Source organism: Geotrypetes seraphini, chromosome 5, assembly GCF_902459505.1.
Source record: "Geotrypetes seraphini chromosome 5, aGeoSer1.1, whole genome shotgun sequence".
Lineage (NCBI taxonomy): Eukaryota > Metazoa > Chordata > Amphibia > Gymnophiona > Dermophiidae > Geotrypetes > Geotrypetes seraphini.
In genome coordinates this window covers 14,281,677-14,301,959 of record NC_047088.1, presented here as the reverse complement: position 1 = coordinate 14,301,959, position 20,283 = coordinate 14,281,677, and the positions used below count along the sequence as shown (strand labels likewise).

The window sequence follows — 20,283 nt, the reverse complement described above, 5'->3', positions numbered from 1 at the left end:
TGAGGGTTTTAATGTATATTCAATGATGACACCTAGATCCTTTTCCTGGGTGGCAACTCCTAATGTGGAACCCTGCATTATGCAGCTATAGTTTGGGTTTCTCTTTCCCATATGCATCATTTTGTACTCACATTAAATTTCATCTGTCATTTTGTTGCTCAGTCTCCCAGTCTTGCAAGGTTCTTTTGCTATTTTTCACAGTCTTCTAGCAATTTCACAACTTTGTGTCATCAACAAATCGAATTATCTCATTAGTTAGTCCAATCTGGTGCCAGATTAAAGGGTAGGCCCAGTAGGCATCTGCCTCGGACCCAAGGAGGCCAGTTGCGCTTTTCCAATGACATCATAAGGGATGAGAGGGAAAGATGCTGGTTGTCTGGGGGGAGGTTAGAGGGAGGGGGGTGCTGCTAGAACTGGAGAGGAGAGTGAGAGGTGCTGCTGGAGGTAGAGAGGGAGGGGTGCTTCTGTATCTGGGAGGGGTGAAAGGGAGAGTGTTGTTGGACCTGAGAATGAGAGGGAGAGGCTACTTGAGAGGGAGAGGGGTTGTTGGACCTAGGTGGGGGAGCTGAGAGGAGCGGTGCTGCTGGGCTGAGGGAGGGAGAGGGGCTGCTAGCTCTAGGAAGGGGGAGAATGGAAAGGGAAAGGTGCTGCTGAAACTGAACAGGGGAGGAGAGAGAGAGAGACTGGGTCAGGAGAAGACAGGGGGGAGAGACACTAGATTGTAAGGGAGAGCAAGGAATAGAAAGGGAGATATATTACCCCAAGGTGGAGGGTGGGGATAGAAGGGAAGAAAGAGGAGAGGAAGAGACACAGAGAAGATGCTGGGCATGGAGGGAGCATAGGGACAATTCTGATCATGGGGAAAAGAGAGAGACTTAGAGGGCAGATGCTGAATAAAGGAGAGAAAAGGAACAAGGACACAGAGAAGAGATGCTGGACAGGATAAATAGGGACACCGAAGAAAGATGGAAGGTGGACTTGGAGAAAGAAGTAATGTCAAATGGACAGGAAAACCTCCAGAAAAATGGTGAAGAGAGACAGACACTGGAATAAAAAATAAAATGCTCAAACAAAAAAGGTAGAAAAAAAGGATTTATTCTGAATGTATTAATTGGAATTAAACATAGGAACATAGAAAATGACGGCAGAAAAGGGCCTCGGCCCATCAAGTCTGCCCACTCTAATGACCCACCCCTCAACTTCACCCCCCCCCCCCCCCAAGAGATCCCACATGCCTATCCCATCTTCTCTTAAAATCTGGTACGCTGCTGGCCTCGATCACCTGCAGTGGAAGTTCATTCCAATGATCAACCACCCTTTCGGTGAAGAAATACTTCCTGATGTCACCATGAAATTTCCCGCCCCTGATTTTCAGCGGATGCCCTCTTGTGTCCGTGGGACCTTTAAGAAAGAAGATATCATATTCCACCATGATACGGCCCGTGATATATTTAAACGTCTCAATCATGTCTCCTCTCTCTCTACGTTCCTCGAGGGAGTATAGCTGCAATTTACTCAGCCTTTCCTCATATGGGAGATCCTTGAGTCCCGAGACCATCCTGGTGGCCATTCGTTGAACCGACTCAACTCTCAGCACATCTTTTTGGTAATGTGGCCTCCAGAATTGTACACAATATTCCAGACGAGGTCTCACCATGGATCTGTACAATGGCATTATCACTTTGGGCTTCCAGCTGACAAAACTTCTGCGGATACAACCCATCATTTGTCTAGCCTTGGAAGAAGCCTTCTCCACTTGATTGGCAGTTTTCATATCTTCACTAATGATTACTCCTAAATCTCATTCCACTGTAGTCCTAGCTAAGGTCTCACCATTTAGGGTGTAAGTTCTGCACGGATTTCTACTGCCAAGGTGCATGACCTTACATTTTTTAGCATTGAAGCTTAGCTGCCAAATCGAGGACCAATGTTCCAGTAAGAGTAAATCCTGCGTCATACTGTCGGGCAAAGTGCTTTTACCTACTATGTTGCATAGTTTGGCATCATCGGCGAATAATGTTATTTTACCTTGAAGCCCCTGAGTCAGGTCGCCTATGAATATGTTAAAGAGGATTGGGCCCAAGTCCGAGCCCTGCAGCACTCCACTGGTCACCCTCGATGTTTCGGAGAGGGTACCATTAACCACCACCCTCTGAAGTCTACCGCTTAGCCAGTCATTGACCCATGCAGTTAATGTTTCTCCTAATCCCATCGAATTCATCTTGCTCAACAACCTGCGGTGTGGGACGCTATCAAAAGCTTTACTGAAGTCCAAGTACATGACGTCCACGGACTCCCCCATATCCAGCTTTCTTGTTACCCAGTCAAAGAAGCTGATTAGATTGGATTGACAGGACCTTCCCTTTGTGAATCCATGTTGATGGGGATCCCATAAATTCTCCTCGTTCAGGATCGTACCCAATTTTTTCTTAATTAGTGTTTCCATGAGTTTACTCACTATTGATGTGAGATTCACCGGTCTGTAATTTGCAGCCTCTGTCCTGCAACCCTTTTTGTGGAGTGGAATGACGTTAGCTGTCTTCCAATCCAGCGGGACTCTTCCTGTACTCAGGGAAAGATTGAAGAGCACTAATAACGGTTCCGCTAGGACATCACACAACTCTCTAAGCACCCTGGGGTGTAGATTGTTCGGTCCCTTGGCTTTGTTCATTTTGAGTTTTGATAACTCACAGTAGACGCTGCTGGGTGTAAACTCGAAATTCCAAAATGGGTCTTCCGAGCTTTGCCTTGACTGCAACTGTGGACTGGACCCTAGCGCCTTGCAGGTAAAGACTGAGCAGAAGTATTTATTTAGTAGTTCGGCTTTATCAGAATCCGATTCTACATAATTCCCGTCTGGTTTCCTAAGGCGTACTTTCCCATCTGTGTTTCTTTTTCTGTCACTAATGTACCTGAAGAAGGATTTATCCCCTTTCTTAATGTTCTTTTCTAGATTCTCTTCTATTCAAAGTTTGGCCTCTCTGACTGCTGTTTTGACAGCTTTAGACCTGGCCAGATAGTATTCTTTTGCCTCCCTTTTTCCTGATCGTTTGCAGGAAATAAATGCTTTTTTCTTTTCTTTAAAGAGGTCCGAGATCTCCGCAGTGAACCACTGGGATTTATTGTTTCTCCGTTGTTTGCTTACTGTTTTTATATAGCAGTTTGTAGCTTCGTGTAGGGTAGATTTCAGGGTTGACCACATAGCCTCTACATCAGTCTTTGGAAATGACCATTTCTGATATCTTATATTTCAGTTTCTATTTCTCTAGTATTGCTATAATGCTAAGTCTGAGTTCAGCTAGAGCGGGAGAGAAGATGAAAGTTTAAAATAAAAAGGTGAGAAAGAGGATGAAACTTGAGTGGAAAGGGATAGAAAAGGATGAAAAAATTAAAAGAGAGCAATCAGTATTTCAGAGAACGGAGGAGTAAGGGAATGAAACAAGACTGAAATATAGTAGCTCCATATTGTCCAGGCGGGTTCATGGACGGGACTGGGGGGTAGAGCTGGGAGTAGGTGGGGCCAATGTACTTATCTGCTTAGGGCCCATTGAAGGATTAATTGAAGGGGAGTGTGTGGTGCAGTGGTTAAAGCTACAGCCTCAGCACCCTGAGGTTGTGGGTTCAAAACCACGGTGCTCCTTGTGACCCTGGGCAAGTCACTTAATCCCCCCATTGCCCCAGGTTCATTACATAGATTGTGAGCCCACCGGGACAGACAGGGAAAAATGTTTGAGCATCCGAATAAATTCATGTGAACCATTCTGAGCTCCCTGGGGAGAACAGTATGGGGTAGGGAACTCTGGTCCTCGAGAGCCGTATTCCAGTTGGGTTTTCAGGATTTCCCCAATGAATATGCATGAGATCTGTTTGCATGCACTGCTTTCAATGCATATTCATTGGGGAAATCCTGAAAACCCGACTGTAATACGGCTCTCGAGGACCGGAGTTCCCTACCCCTGGTATAGAAAATTGAATAAATAAATAATCCTGCCCTGGTCCTATAAATATGTTAAAAAGCAGCGGTACCAGCGGAGAACCCCACTATTTACCCTTCTCTTTTGAGAATATTGACTATTTAACTCAGTGGTTCCCAAACCTGTCCTGGAGGACCCCCAGGCCAGTCGGGTTTTCAAGATAGCCCTAATGAATATGCATGACAGAGATTTGCATATAATGGAGATGCCAGGAATGCAGATCTGCTCCAGGCATATTCATTAGGGCTATCTTGAAAACCCGATTGGCCTGGGGGTCCGCCAGGACAGGTTTGGGAACCACTGATTTAACTCTACTACCAGAGAGTGGTAGAAAACTGGAACGCTCTTCCGGAGTCTTTTATAGGGGAAACATCCTCCAGGGATTCAAGACAAAGTTGGACAAGTTCCTGCTAAACTGGAACATACGCAGGTGAGGCTGGACTCATTTAGAGCACTGGTCTTTGACCTGGGGGACCGCCGCGTGAGCGGGCTGCTGGGCACGATGGACCACTGGTCTGACCCGGCAGCGGCAATTCTTATGTTCTTAAGGCATCATGGTGTATGACCTGAGTTTTGAATCCTGCGCTGGGATTTCTGTCAGGTATTAAGACAAAAAATATAGAAGATAGGAAGTGAGGTATACAGGAAAACTCCACACAGTACAGGATCCTCACTTATCAGGATTGAAAATCAGCATAAATAGCAGTCAATAAATATCTTGACAAATATTAATGAAAAATCGATGACGGACCAAATTTAGTCATTCTTTACTTATCCTTTATTATATTGTAGTATGCTTGCCCTAATGCTTATGTGCCCGACGGGACCCGTTTCCGCTAAAACAGGCTTTCTCAAGGGTTCCAGCAGGGAGCACTCATTTTCGGCTTCCTCTCGCTTCTAGGGCAGGAGCAATCCAGTAGACATTGCATTGCAGTAATCCAGTTGACATCTCCTTTGTGGGCAAAAGGTTGATAGGGCTCTGGCCTACCCAACTCTGCTGCCTATGGGGAAAATGGAAGAGAGCTGTGGATAGGTAGAAGCTTACACTGCTGTTGACTACTATTGTCTATTTTATACGGGGGGGTCAGTTTTCTGATGGGGGAGGGGTGAGGTTGCACTGCAGCTGCCTGGGGATAAATGGACATCCAAGAATTTTGACAGTGGTTCCAATACTGAATTCTTCATGGGGGGCGAATTTAAACTTTTACGTTGAATATAAGGAAAGGGTATGGTTTCTGTGATGTGTTTTAAGAAAAGTTTCTCCAGACATAGTTCTCCGGAAAGTAATGTTTTCCATTGTTTTTCAGCGCTGATTGTACGATTCCTCACAAAAAGATTTATTGGAGATTACGAAGCAAACACAGGTAAGTCCTTCCTCCTAACTGCTACATGAAGCCTTCCACAGCCTGCCACTTCGTGTCTCCTGCTGCAGTTTGCTAAGTGCTCCAGTCAGTTATAGTTAAATCATTTATATTCCGCTATTGCCAACATTACATACAAAGAACAGGATTAATTAACTAGGATGTACATATAGAACATGATATTCTCCCAGTCATTAACTACTAAGATTGAATCTCCGAAACAAGAGCCTACATAGTTTAATTTCTTCATACAGTGATTAAGCTATTTTGATTCCTGGATCTGGGCTTCCATTTTCCAGGCCAGCCAGTGTTGAGGACGCTGCAGAGGTGGGCTCTTAGTCTGACTTTGAATAGGCGCAATAGTAGATGGTCCACACAACAGACAGTCCCTGCTCAGAAGAGCTTACAATCTAATTTAAATAGGACATTTCAGAGTTGGGGAGGTTATAACGGGTCTAGGTATCTGACAGCAGTGAGGGGGAGTTGAAGAGTTGAAAGCAGTTTAAAAAAAGTGAGCCATTAGCTTGGATTTGAACGCCGCCAGGGATGGAGGGCGACGTACCGATTCAGGCAGCCTGTTCCAGGCATACGGCGCCGCAAGAAAGAAGGGATGGAGTCTGGAGTTGGCAGTGGAAGAGAAGAGTACAGATAAGAGGGGGGGCCCCCCTTCCCTTCCCCCATACCTGTAGCTGAAGTTGCTGTTCGGCGGCCAACGACATGCTCTTCGCGACCCCGGCAGCTCTCCCGCTGACGTCACCTCTGAGTGCCACGCATAGGCAGCGACGTCAGATGGAGGAGCACGCTGTTGACCGCCGTGAACAACAACTTCAACTAGAGGTACAGGGGAAGGGGGGAGCGCGTGCGACAGGCGGGATCGGGGAAGGAGCGGGGGGGGGGGGGCAGAGACCAGGGTGGGGGAGGGATGCCGCCGTCCCGGGCGCCACTAGCTTGATTCTGTAAATGGTGCCGTAAAGCTGTCACTGATAATAATCTTCTAGAAATGGCACTTAAAAGCTGGGCACCATTTATGCCATATCATTTAGCGCCAGGATTTGTGCCCAGTTAAGGGCATGAGGACTTACACCAAGTAAAACCTGGTACACATTCTTGTGCCTAAATTATGAGTGAATCTTCCTTATGCTATAAAAACGTCTGTAAATCCCATGGCCATGCCCCCTTTTCAGATCCACGCACACGTGGATTCTGGGGGCCTAAAAATGTGTGCAAACAATTTGAATTCAAAACAAAGCAGGGAAATGGGTCTGGTAAAGAAGGATCTTTTTGCTGGACTGGACGACCCTTGGTTTCTTATTCTGAATTAATTTTTTAAATATTTCCATAATTGTTCTTTCATGTTGGAAGTGTAGAGTAGGTTGTTTCGATCAGTGAAACAAACCGTACTTTAATGCTATTTGGATTATATTTTTTAGACAGAATCAGCCCAATTCTATATATGGTGCTAAAAATTGCATGCAGATACTTGGGTGCGTGCCCAATTTCTGCACGCAATTGAATTGAACAGCAAGTCAATTAGCACAGATGCCCCCTTTTAATGAGGCAAATGCATCTAGCAAATGGGCCCGAGTATAGGGAAACCAAGCCATTGTAACATCACTAATGAGGTTGACTCTTAAGCATTATATAGTGGAATGAGGCATTATGACATCACAATATGAGGAGCCGCTGAAAAATTCTCAGCCCAACCAAGAAGAGAATGATGTGGAGCCAGGAAACTTACAAGTTATTCCATACTTTTCTTGACACTTTTCATTTCAGTGATATGAAATGAAACGAAAAGTGTAAAGAAAAATGTGGAATAACTTGTAAGTTTCATGGCTCCACATCATTCTCTTCTTGGTTGGGCTGAGAACTTTTCAGCGGGCCCTCGTATTGCATTCCAGTGTATAAATTCATCAAAAGCTTGAATCATTCCAGATGTACTGGGCTGCAAAAAAACTGAGAAGAGAAACTTTCATTCAGCTTTCATTCAGCTTGCTAGATCATCTTCTGTAGTTCAGCTGATATATTTCCTGACACATAGATCTTTATGGACTCCTTTAAAGTCACATTAAAACCCCACTTAGCAGAGACCCTTCTAGACCTCCAGGGATTCAAGACAAAGTTAGACAAGTTCCTGCTGAACCAGAACATACGCAGGTAAGGCTAGCCTCAGTTAGGGCACTGGTCTTTGACCTAAGGGCCGCCGCGGGAGCAGATTGCTAGGCACGATGGTCTGACCCAGCAGCAGCAATTCTTATGTTGACTATTCTAGTCCCAAAAAACGTTGGTCTTGGAAGGCCCAGACTGGTATATTTATGCATCTAAATATTGAGTCTCAGCTTGGACTACCATTTGTACTATTTTTTTAACATTCAAAGCCCCATATGCTATAGCTAAGAAGAAAAAAAAAAAATAATTTAAATTGAATCAGATTGGGCAGACTGGATGGACCATTCGGGTCTTTATCTGCCGTCATCTACTATGTTACTATGTTAGGTACCTTTTTTTGAAATCACTTTATTTTCAATCTTCACTTAAGGAGAATGATTACTGTCTCTCTCTCTCTCAAAAAAAATTAGCCTCCTGGAAAAATTTAAATCAGGTAGCCTATTCTAAATGGTGGAATTTGGTGTGTCTTACTTATAGATTTGAGATGTATTTAGCTAAAGTTTTAAGTAACTTGTCCCTAAAGTGGTCTACTCTAAAGAATTACATTTCCTTAACTGACTTTATTCAGATATTTACCTTTTTGCTTTGGCTCTTCTTTTTTTTTTTCATGTTCCTAAGCATTGTGATTTTCTTTAACTAGTGCAGTCGCCTCATGTGGATCCCATGATTCATTAGTTCTGTTCATATCTTAATGGTAGCCACTAGCCAGTGCTGATAACTTTCCCCCTTACTGTGAAGACTTTCAGTCTCTGGTAACCAAAGTTGATACTGTGATGTCATAATGCCAATAAGAGCCAACCTCATCAGTGATGTCACAATGGCTTGATTGTCCAATACTTGGCTCACTCTTATTACATATAGCAGTGATTCTGATTTTTAAAGACCCTCCTTTATCCTTTAATATAGGGGAGAAGTTATCAGTGTGGGCTGCAGTTAAGAGAGGTTATTTTAATGTTAGCTCGTTATTATTAACTAGGTCTCCTTGTATAAAATGGGACCTGTGCTACAAGAGCACAATTTGGTGGTAAAATAACCCATCTTCAAGGTAGCCCACATTGACAACTATGTTTTGGAGACCACACTACCGAAAGGATGTGCTGAGGATCGAGTCGGTTCAGCGAACGGCCACCAGGATGGTCTTGGGTCTCAAGGATCTCACGTATGAAGAAAGATTAAAAAAAATTGCAGCTGTACTCACTTGAGGAAAGAAGAGAACCGGGCGATATGATTGAAACATATAAGTACATCACGGGACGCATCGAGTCAGAAGATGATATCTTCTGGCTCATGGGACCCTCGACCACCAGAGGGCATCCGCTGAAAATCAGGGGAGGGAAGTTTCATGGCGACTCCAGGAAGTACTTCTTCACCGAAAGAGTGGTGGATCATTGGAACAGACTCCCACTCCAGGTGATAGAGGCCAGCAGCGTAATGGATTTTAAGAGAAAATGGGATACTCACGTGGGATCTTTAAGGGAGTAAATTCAGGGGAGGGGATACGTGGAATGGGCAGACTTGGGTGGGCTATAGCCCTTTTCTGCCGCTTTTTTCTATTTTTCTATGCTCCTAAACATAGTAAAAGAGACACAAGGGTCATTTTTAAGAAGAGAGGGCTAATCAGAATTGCTACCAACAGTCCGGATTTCAGGATGTATGACATCAAGGGGCTAGATCGGATTATAGAGGATGATAATTATGACAATAAGGCCCAGATTCACTAAAGGGCGCCTAACTTAATTGGCAAAATCCCCTTAACAGCGTCAATAAGTGAAAAAAAAAATAATAATAATTGGCCGATAGGCACCTGCCCGATTCTATAAAAGGTAGGCACCTATCCCACGGTGCTTAGCGATGCCAATGTGGGCCATTTTATGGGCAGAGCGTGACTTGGGCACCGCCAAATGTAAATCTCCAAAAACGTAGGTGCCTTTAGAACCCTGGCCTATTTTTATGGTGCCTATGTTTTTACAAAGGTGCCATTAGGTGCAATTCTATAAATGCCGCCTACGCATGATTGGCACCAGCCGATGTAGGCACCGTGTACAGAATCAGCCCCTAAGGGGATATTTGCTTTTGGTTAGCATACACTTGACACCATTAGTAAATGACCACTTACATTTGGAAAACAAAGTCCCTGTGCCTGATTACCCAAAGCAGAAACAGTAGCGGAGTCTAGAGAGTGGCCTAGCAAGGGTGAGCAGCGCCTGGAGCGGTGGCGCCCCCTTCTCTTTACCTGCACCTTTTAAACGTCTCCCTGGAGAGAATGATATTGGACAACTGTGCCATGTGCTGCGGATCCTGGGCACCCCCAATGAGAAGATCTGGCCGGAAATCACCGAACTCCCCGATTACAGCAAGATCTCCTTCAAGGAGAACCCACCCATACCACTGGAGCATGTTGTAGCAGATGCATCTCCTTCAGCCCTGGGCCTGCTCAAGCGCTTCCTAGTGTACCCATCCAAGCAGAGGATCTGGGCCACAGAGGCCTTGTTGCACCCACACTTCTTCACAGAACCCATTGCCTGCCCATCACTCGGAGCTCCCCATCCCCCAGCACAGTGGGAGGAAAAGCTGGCCACGTCTGCAGCATCAGGGCGAATATGCCATTGATCAGCCCCTGGAAGAATCTGTGGTTGATCCTGAATCGATCACCTCATAGGTCATGCGACGAAGGGGAAAGCCCCATCCTCCAATGTAGGTGGTGTTGGGTGGAATTTATCAGAATGAGAGCGAGAGTTGGAAAATTGTCTATGTGTCCCAGTAATCATGTTATCTTTTAATCCCCTGTTTTATCAGATATGTTTTTATTAAATTTATTGTAAACTGCCTCGACATAATGACAGGCAGTATATCAAATAGACAATAGACTTGAAACTCTTCTGAGCAGGAACCGTCTATTCCATGTTAAATGCACGAAGGCCTTCCAGACAGGGCCCTGAGCCTTCAGTGGGGGCTGCTGGAAGGGAAAATGCACGGAGAGAAGGAGAGGTCCTGGCGCCAGCTGACTGCCACTCACTGCGAGAGGCACGTTCTGTATGCACACCTGGAATCTCGGGCAGCACACAGTTTGCGATACACTGCAGTAAGGCTATTCTTATGTTCCTGCAGGCTAAATATTGACCAGAGCAGGGGTAGCGGAATGCTGTTTTGTTTGGGGGGGGGCCAAGGCGCTCCGCTTTAGCCCCGGCAAAATCGTGCGGTAGCTTCAATTTTAAAAGATCGGGCAGTGGCCGCGCAGTATCAAGAAGAAGGGCAGCCCCCAGAAGTCTTCATTCTAGTTCCGGGGGCAGGCCTGCTCCTTGAAGCTGCGTGGCGGCAGCTGCCCGATCATATTAAGTTAAACCCTGGGAGGCGGGTGGGCGGGCACCAGTTTTTGGGGAGGCCATGAACCCTGTGGCCTCCCTTGTTCCGACGCCTATGGACCAGAGTATCTTAATATTCAAATTTAGAAAAATATTGGGTGAAAGGAGTTGGGGGGGGGGGTTCATGACACCTTTTCCTGTCTTTTGAATGGCAATTGCATCTGTCAGATTGCTTGGATCATCAGGATGTTCCTGTCAATAAGCACAGTTGAAAAGAAGGGCCCAGATTCTCTAAACGGCGTTATGATCGGCGGACACAATCGTGTGTCAACCACACGATTGCGCCATTTAGAGAATTGCGCCTCCAGCAAAGGAAGGCGCCAGAAATGTAGGACAGGGTTTTTAAGACCTTTCTGGTGCCTACCTTTGATGTGAAATTTTTTTTTTTTTTTGGTAAAGTTTATTTCAAGAGAGAAACATAACATAACACAATAATCAAAATCCTCTATATCATCAAAACAGCATAGCCAAGTACAAAAAATTCAAAAAGCTATCATAACACTCTCAAAATTTTCCATTTTTCTCCCATTCCCCCCCAACCCTCACACTGCCCTCAGCCCCCGCCCCCAAACAGCCCAGCAACAACTCATACAACATGGACACAGAGCAACTGTCATATATCCACAGGACGCTTACTGTACTGCTCGCCACTGCACATAATTATCCCACACCTTATGATAGTTACCCAAAGTCTTACGACGAAGAGCCGTCAACTTAGACACCAGTTGGAGGTAGTCCAGCTGGTGATATATCTCACGGCAACCAGGGATAACCAGAGACCTCCAGCGATGGGCTAATAATGCCAACCGGGTGGCTGTAAACACACAAGCTACAAATTTCTGTTCAGGTTTTGTAAAGCCCGGTACTCCCACATTTAACAAACAACTCTCCAAACACACTGGGCAAAGGTTTCTGCAACACACGTACCAGCAGACATCCCACCAGGTGCCAATATTCCTTAACATCAGGGCAAACCCACCAGGTATGCAAAAAATCCCCCCGGCCCCCACAGTTCCACCAACAATGGTCCGAACCCCTCCCAAAATACGCTGCACCCTATCGGGGCTAAAATACCACCTATAATACATTTTATAGCCATTTTCCACATAATTAATGGATAGAGTAGGTGTAAACAAGCCCTTATAAATAATCTCCAAGTTAGGCCCCTTTGATGTGAATTGGGCCTCCAAAGAGCCTACTGGCACCTAATGCTACTTCCAGCATTAGCCACATCTCCAGCGGCATTAGGCACCGGTAAGAACCTATGGAAGTGCAATTCTGGCACCATTTTTTTTTTTTTAGGTATTTTTTAGGTACTTTGGAATTTCTTTTAAGTATCACTTTAAATGGCATTTTGGACTTAACTTTGTCACCTAAGTTAAGGCACCATTTAGAGAATAAGGGCCAAGGAGAAAAATTAGTGAACAGCTTTTATAAAAACTAGCTGGAAGCTTTCAGGACCTGGGCGTTTACCACCAAGGAGATCTGAAACAGCTTTATCTAACTTGAATAGTGTAGCTGGTGCTTCAAGGGTGGTCCACTCCTCCCGCCATATTCGTGGGGATTAGGTGCAAAGCTGGCCTGCAAATAACTTTAGGGCCAACTCTGACCCTACCCCACCTCTCTCCCGCCTCCCAGACCTCTCCACACCTTACTTTTAAAGCCTGGTGGTCTAGTGTTAAAGTGGGGCAGGAGCAATCTTCCTACACAGCTGAACCGTGCAGAGACGTGAACAAAAATGGCTGCCATGTGTTCCCACTGTAGTCTTTCTAGACTCATAGCAGCCATTTTTGTCCGCGGCTCTGCACGGGGTAGAAGCATAGGAAGATTGCACCTGCCCTACTTCACCACTAGACCACCAGGCTTTAAAAGTAAGGTGCGGAGAGGTCCGGGAGGTGAGGGTGGGTCAGGGTTTAGAAACTTGCAAATAACCAAAGTCATGAGTCCTAAACCTGTGAATATGAAGGTTGGCCTGTGTTTTTATTCTCAGATAACTCAGGAAGCTTGATCCCCCTAAACATGTAATGTTTTCAGTGATGTGCTTTATATCCTGCCCCAGCGTTCAGATTTTCCCCAAAAATTGTTGAGGGGAGAAGTAAAATTGGTAAGGGACAAAGCTTACTTCTCTGATACAAAATTTAAAGTCGCAAGCAGAGGTGGTAAGGAAAGCAGGTGACCTGGCAAGAAGATGCAAAGCCTTTCATTAACTAGTCACTACTACGGTATGTATGCATGTATGCAACAGAAGTCCGTTGGGATAAGGGGACCTGCAATTACTTTCCATGAAGCACAGCAGTTCAAGTATTTTCTAATTGCTTTAATGCACACAAGTTAAGTCATTTCATTTATTTCTTATACTAGTGTTTAAGCCCATTACATTAACGGATGCTAGAAAGCAGCCCTCTTTCCCTCTCCCCCTCCAGTTCCTCTCTGACTGTCTCTCCGTGGCCCCCTTCTGTCTCCCCTCCCCCAAGCAAAGCTGTCTGCCTCCCAGCACACTCCTCCCCACAAAGCAAGCTCCTTTCTCTCTCCCCCTCCAGTTCCTTCCTGACAGTCTCTCCATGGCCCCCCTTCTGTCTTCACCCCCCAAGCAAAGCTGTCTGCCTCCCAGCATACCCCACCCCAAAGCAGCCCCCTTTCCCTCTCCCCCTCCAGTTCCTCCCTGACTGTCTCTCCGTGGCCCCCCTTCTGTCTTCCCCCCAAGAAAGCTGTCTGCCTCCCAGCACACCCCTCCCCCAAAGCAGCCCCCTTTCCCTCTCCCCCTCCAGTTCCTCCCTGTCTCTCCGTGGCCCCCCTTCTGTCTTCCCCCCAAGAAAGCTGTCTGCCTCCCAGCACACCCCTCCCCCAAAGCAGTCCCCTTTCCCTCTCCCCCTCCAGTTCCTCCCTGACTGTCTCTCCATGGCCTCCCTTCTGTCTTCCCCCCCCCAAGTAAAGCTGTCTGCCTCCCAGCACACCCCTCCTCCAAAGCAGCCCCCTTTCCCTCTTCCCCTCCAGATCCTCCCTGACTGTCTCTCCGTGGCCCCCCTTCTGTCTTCCTCCCCCAAGCAAAGCTGTCTGCCTCCCAGCACACCCCTCCCCCAAAGCAGCTCCCTTTCCCTCTCCCCCTCCAGTTCCTCCCTGACTGTCTCTTCGTGGCCCCCCTTCTGCCTACCCCCCCCAAGCAAAGCTGTCTGCCTCCAGCACACCCCTCCCCCAAAGCAGCCCCCTTTCCCTCTCCCCCTCCTTTGAGAATTTTTACCTGCATGGGACACCTGCAGCACCGGCACGATACCCTCCAGTCGTTCCTCTGAGCGAAACTGCCACCACCGCTCAAACTGCAGCGAAACTGCCACCACCTGTTCAAACTCCTTCACGCGCCACCCCTACATGCTGTTGAAGCTGCCGCATGCCGTCCCCACGGTCTGGCTAGCTCCCATAGTCCCTTGCCGCCGCTCCCCCTTCCCTTCCCGCGGTCCCGACAAACCTCCTGACTCCAGCAGCGGCCGCAGCACTCTAAACACGCTGCTTCACGGCCTTCTACTGCCCTGATTTGCTCTGCCGTGTCCTTGATGACATCATCAGAGATGGGTAGAGCAAATCAGGGCAGTAGAAGGCCGTGAAGCAGCATGTTTAGAGTGCTGCTGCCACTACTGGAGTCAGGAGATTTGTCGGGACCGCGGGAAGGGAAGAGGGGCGGCGGCAAGGGACTAAGGGAGCCGTCCAGACCGCGGGATGGGAGGGTCGGATGGGAGGCTGAACGGGGGTTTGGGTGTGCCGGGGAGGGGGGGACGAAGACAAACTGTTTTACTGGGGGAGGGGGGAACCCCTAAGCGTGCATGCGCACTCCTGCGGCCACAGACCTACAGATCAGGGATCAGGGAACACGCAAGTAGGAGTGCGCATGCGCGCTTAGTGTTTTATTAGTATAGATACCAGAATCCCAGTTGACAACTGCCCAATCTGGTTTACAATTATAAAAAGTTAAAAGCACAACAAATCTTAAAACCCCACTTAGCCTACCTCCCTCTCCTTCTAGACCTTGCTTCCCACTTCTAATTCCTCCAAATTCAGGGATACATATTTTAGAATAACATGAAGAAAGACCTAATGAAGCTTGAAGAATGGTCTAAAATTTGGCAGCTAAAATTTAATGCTAAGAAATGCAAGGTCATGCATTTGGGTTGCAAAAACCCAAAGGAACAGTATAGTTTAGGGGGTGAAGAACTTGTGTGCACGACAGACGAGTGGGACTTGGGCATATGTGATGATCTGAAATTGGCCAAACAGGTTGAAAAGGTGACAGCAAAAACTAGAAGTAATGGATGACACGGTGACAAAATTCATCACCATTCCTGTCCCCACGGATAACTGCGGGAAACAATCCTGTGTCATTCTTTAGTGCCTGTCTCATCCTCAGTCCTACACCAGCATTCTTCAATGCAAGACTTGAGGGTCAGTGGTTGTGCCCATTTATACTCTGATTCTTCCCTCTCTCCTTAAAGAATGACAGGAACGGTGATGAAATTTGGCACCGTGTCATTCTCTAGCTAGAAGGATGCTAGGGTGGATAGGGAGAGGAATGGCTAGTAGGAACAAGGAGGTATTGATGGTACACAGGGGAATGGGTGGGAGGGGAGGAAAGATGCTGCACATGGTTGATAGAGGAAGAATTGTTGGGTTGGAGGAGAGGAAGGGAAAGAAGAGGTAGAAAGGGGTGAGAAGGAGAAATCCTACATATGGTGGAGGGGAAGGAGACATTAATGGAAAAGAGAGTGGGAGAAATTTTAGACATAAGGTGGAGGGCAGGGAGAGATGATGCATGGGGTGAGAGATGATAATGGAGGGGAGGAAGGGAAAGATGCTGCATGGAGGAGAATAGAGAGGTTTGACCCAGGGCACAAGGCAGGAAGAGAGAGAGAGGGAGAGCAATGGCAGACTGGAAAAGAAACAAATTTTGGCTATGGCAGTGGAAGGTAGAAAAAATAATTTTATTTTCTGTTTTGTGATTACAGTATGTCAGATTTGAAAAGTGTATCCTGCCAGAGCTGGTGTTAGTGAGCGTGAGTTAGGATCTAACAGAGGAAAAGTATTTTTTATTTACACCACAGCCCCAGTGTGGAGTTGAAGAGGAAAAAGGGGGGGTGGGGTGAATGGAAAAGCTAAAAATATAAATACGCCAGGATGTTGGGGGGGGGGGGGGGGAAGCCCCCACCCGTTTCAGCAGGAAAATTGAATCGAATCTAAAAAATTTTCCCTGAATTGTATAGCACTGCTATGTAGAATAGGAAGGGGATAAGTATAGTGGGCCAGAGCCTCTCCTACTGGTGTAGAGTCAAGCCCACCCAGTCACTGGCAGCAGCACAGGCAAATCTACCCTGGTTAATACTGGGTCCCACCCAAAAATCTGTCCTGGCTATGCCATTGCTATGTAGAGTTCTTGGCATTAGCCAGCTGCGCTCTGTAAGGAAAGGAGTCCGTGTTACAAACTCTAGCACTGGAACTGGCGCTAGTTGGCTTGTTTATTGACTGTCTTAGGACCGAGGTAGAACATTTCAATAGAAACCACATTCCTGGATAGGTGTGCCCGCCACAATAGTAGGGGAGAGAGGGGGTAATTTGCATCTGATGCCCAAACCGCGTCTCTCCAGTGCATGCATGGAAGATTTCAATTTCCAGTGCTAGCAGTCTTGACATCTTTCCAGTGCACTGAACTTTACGTCTAAGAATGATTTATTATTTAGTTAATCATTTGATTGTTTTGTCAAAGCCTAGGCCCTGTTAGAGTGAACTTTGCTCCGGTGGCTCTCTTCACATTATAAAATGTCTCACGAGACTAAGATTCTTTTCTAGCCTATTCCAGAGGAAGAAGAACATCTGTTGTGAAAAGATTTCTTTGCAAAGAGCAAAGCCTTCATGATCTTCCATTTCTTTCCCTGCTATTATTGCCATCACTTTGAGAAGACACAAAAAAAATTCATGAATTTATTTAAACGTGAGGCGTGGTCTAGTAATTTTTAATATGGGATGGTTTCAACCTGAAGAAGAAGTTTCTAGCCATCAAAAGCTAGTCATAAAGGAGACAAGAGACAAATCTACATGCTGAGGCAAAAAAAAGTAACTCCCTAGAGCAGGGGTAGGCAATTCCGGTCCTTGAGAGCTAGAGCCAGGTCAGGTTTTCAGGATATCCACCATGAATATGTATGAGATGGATTTGCATGCCTATCACTTCCATTCTATGCAAATCTCTCTCATGCACATTCATTAGGGCTAGCCTGAAAACCCGATTGGCCTGGTGGTCCTCCAGGACAGGGTTGGGAACCACTAGTCTAACTCACAACGTATAAGTTTCGTCTAGGCCAGGGGTAGGCAATTCCGGTCCTCGAGAGCCGGGGCCAGGTCAGGTTTTCAGGATCTCCACCATGAATATGTACGAGATGGATTTGCATGCACTGCCTCCTTGAGATGCAAATCTATCTCATGCATATTTATTGTGGATATCCTGAAAACCTGACCTGGCTCCAGCTCTCGAGGACCGGAATTGCCTACCCCTGCTCTAGGGAGTTACTTTTTTTTGCCTCAGCATGTAGATTTGTCTCTTGTCTCCTTTATGACTAGCTTTTGATGGCTAGAAACTTCTTCTTCAGGTTGAAACCATCCCATATTAAAAATTACTAGACCAATCGCACCACAATAGTCTTAACATCAGTTTAGTGATCAAAATGTTTCAGTTTTGAGAGAATTTATAGATGCTGTCTATATTTTGCATTATATTTGTCTATTTTTCTAGAATTGTTACTGAGGTAATATTGAATATTTTAAAGTCATCTGCTTTGACCTCTTTGATAAAAAAAAACGAATCAAGATGCATATAATCTGCAAATTAAAATCATAGACTATATTATGCCTATTTAATGTGAAAACAAAACAAGTTAAGACTATTGTGGCACGATTTGAAGAATTTTCATGAAGGAAACGGCCCGGCCTCTGATGAAACCGAATGGTGAAACTGTTGGGTGACCGTCAGGCTTGAGTTAACTGCTTTTTCTTATTCACATTACGTACACAACTGTTTACAAAACAGCTTAAAACAGTTTAAGATATTTTTCATGGCAGACCGAAGATGAACGCACCACCCCAGTAAGGGCATGAAAGAAATTTGGAGCAATGTCCTGGGTGGACAAGTGTACGGTGATGTATGTTGGTAACAAAAATCTTGTACATGAATACAGGATGTCTGGTGCAGTACTCTGAGAGACGTCCCAGGAAAGAGACTTGGGAGTACTGGTCGACAAGTCGATGAAGCCGTCCGCACAAACTCTGCGGCAGCAAAAAGGGTGAACAGAATGCTTGAAATGATTAAGAAGGGGATCACGAACAGATCGGAGAAAGTTATCATGCCGCTATACCAGGCCGTGGTGTAACCCCACCTGGAATACTGCGTCCAGCACTGGTCACCGTATTTGAAGAAGGGCACGGTACTACTCGAAAGGGTTCAGAGAAGAGCGACTATAATGGTTAAGGAGCTGGAAGAGTTGTTGTACAGTGAGAGATTAGAGAAACTGGGCCTCTTCTCCCTAGAAAAGAGGAGACTGAGATAATGTTCAAGATAATGAAGGGAATAGACTTAGTAGATAAAGACTGCTCGATTGGAGAGCCGGAGGCAGGCAGGCAGGAGAGGAGCCAGGGAGTAGCAGAAGCAGTAAGGAGAGGAGAAGCAAGGGAGGCAGAAGGAGTGAGCCGGCAAGGGAGCAGAGAGCTAGGGGTAGTGGCGAGAGGAAACTCCGCCCACCCCCACAGCGTCAGCAGCAGCATCGCCCGGACTCCCCCTTAAGAGGAGGGGAACCTGCGACACGAGGCTCACAGCTCGATCAGAGAGCTGGACACAGGCAGGCAGGAGAGGAGCCGGGGAGTAGCAGAAGCAGTAAGGAGAGGAGAAGCAAGGGAGGCAGAAGGAGAGAGCCGGCAAGGGAGCAGAGAGCTAGGGGTAGAGGCGAGAGGAAGCTCCACCCACCCCACCGCATCAGCAGCAGCATCGCCCGAACTCCTCCCTAAGAGGAGGGGAGCCAACGGCGCGCAGCCATTTGGCACGTGGCGAAGGCGAGCGGCAAAGGCGCTCGCCTTAGCGAGAGCGCCTTTGCGAAGGGCCTTGAGAAGGGCTGAGACAATACATCCAAGGACACCAGGGAAAGACAGCAAGGTAAGGACTTAACGCGCACAGAGGAGAGCACACACACAAGCTAAAGCAAAACAAAGAGGCAGCAGGCCCTGAAAATAAAGAAGAGGCCCAAGAGGGGACACATGCACACACAAACAAAGCGAAAGGCATAGAAGATAAGCAGAGGACACACTAGATAAGGAAGGGGTAGGCCCCCAGAGGAAACACACGCACAAACAAGCAAAAGGAAGCGACAGAGCAACACCTAGCAAACATCAGGCAGACTCACACAGTCAACTAGCAGGTGGACAAGAGCAAACACCTAGCAAGTAGGCAGACCCAGCAGACAACAACACTTACCAGCTAACCAAGAGAACAGAAAAGCCAACCAACTAGCAGGCGGACCAGGGCAAACACCCAGCAAGTGAGAAGCTCAAAAATGGCAGGAAGAACTAGAAGCAACAAGACTGTAATCAAGACCGGCATTCCAGTCACCGAAGAGATCCAGAGGATGCCCACAGCTTCCGTGCAGACAGAGGATGACCCATGACGGATGACAGAGGTCTCTGTGCAGACCGAAGTTATACCACAGCAGAAGACTTCAGTCTCGGTACAGACAGAAGTGGTCGACCAGCAACAACCTGACAGAGACATCCTGCAAGAGTTGATGAGCTTGAGGGAAGAGGTGAAGCGTCTAAGAAGCATCAGGGAAGATAAGGCCTTCATCGATGATGTCCTCCAGGATCTGTCCCATGTCTCTGAGCAGGCACAAGGAGACAAGACCATCTTCGAGACACCCAGACCAACCAGATCTGCAGCTTTGGAAGTAATGGTTGGGGTACAAGAAGAGGCTAGGGATGTCGACTCCTGGCAGCTGGTTACCTCTACAAGCAAATACAGAAGACCTTCCTATTCTTCAAGCAAACAGAGCAGCTTCACATCAACCCCACAGATCATCTTGAAGAACAGGTTCCATCTTCTACAGGAAGGACCAGCCAGCGACTTTCAAGACAACTCTCAGGAGGATTTCCAGCGGATGACTCCGGCTCCGGGGGCAACGGATCAGTTCCCCCCGAAGAAGCGCAGAGTGGTAGTCATTGGGGACTCCCTGCTGCGGGGCACTGAGGGACCAATATGTAGACCAGATCTACAATCAAGAGAGGTTTGTTCTCTGCCAGGAGCCAGGATCCAGGATGTGACCACCAGCTTAGGAAGACTGATCAAGCCCCAAGATCACTATCCTATGCTTCTCATCCATGTTGGGACGAACGACACCGCCAGGA

General features: G+C 46.8%; 1 protein-coding gene across 1 annotated transcript in view; it reads left to right on the top strand.

Moving 5' to 3' along the window:
* Window positions 1-20,283, top strand: part of LOC117361242 (ras-like protein family member 11A-like) — a 64,791-nt gene that overhangs the window by 4,554 nt on the left and 39,954 nt on the right. The window contains exon 2 of the mRNA XM_033946312.1: window positions 5,282-5,338. Within this exon, the coding sequence (XP_033802203.1) occupies window positions 5,282-5,338 (57 nt within the window). The remainder of the gene's footprint in view (window positions 1-5,281; window positions 5,339-20,283) is intronic.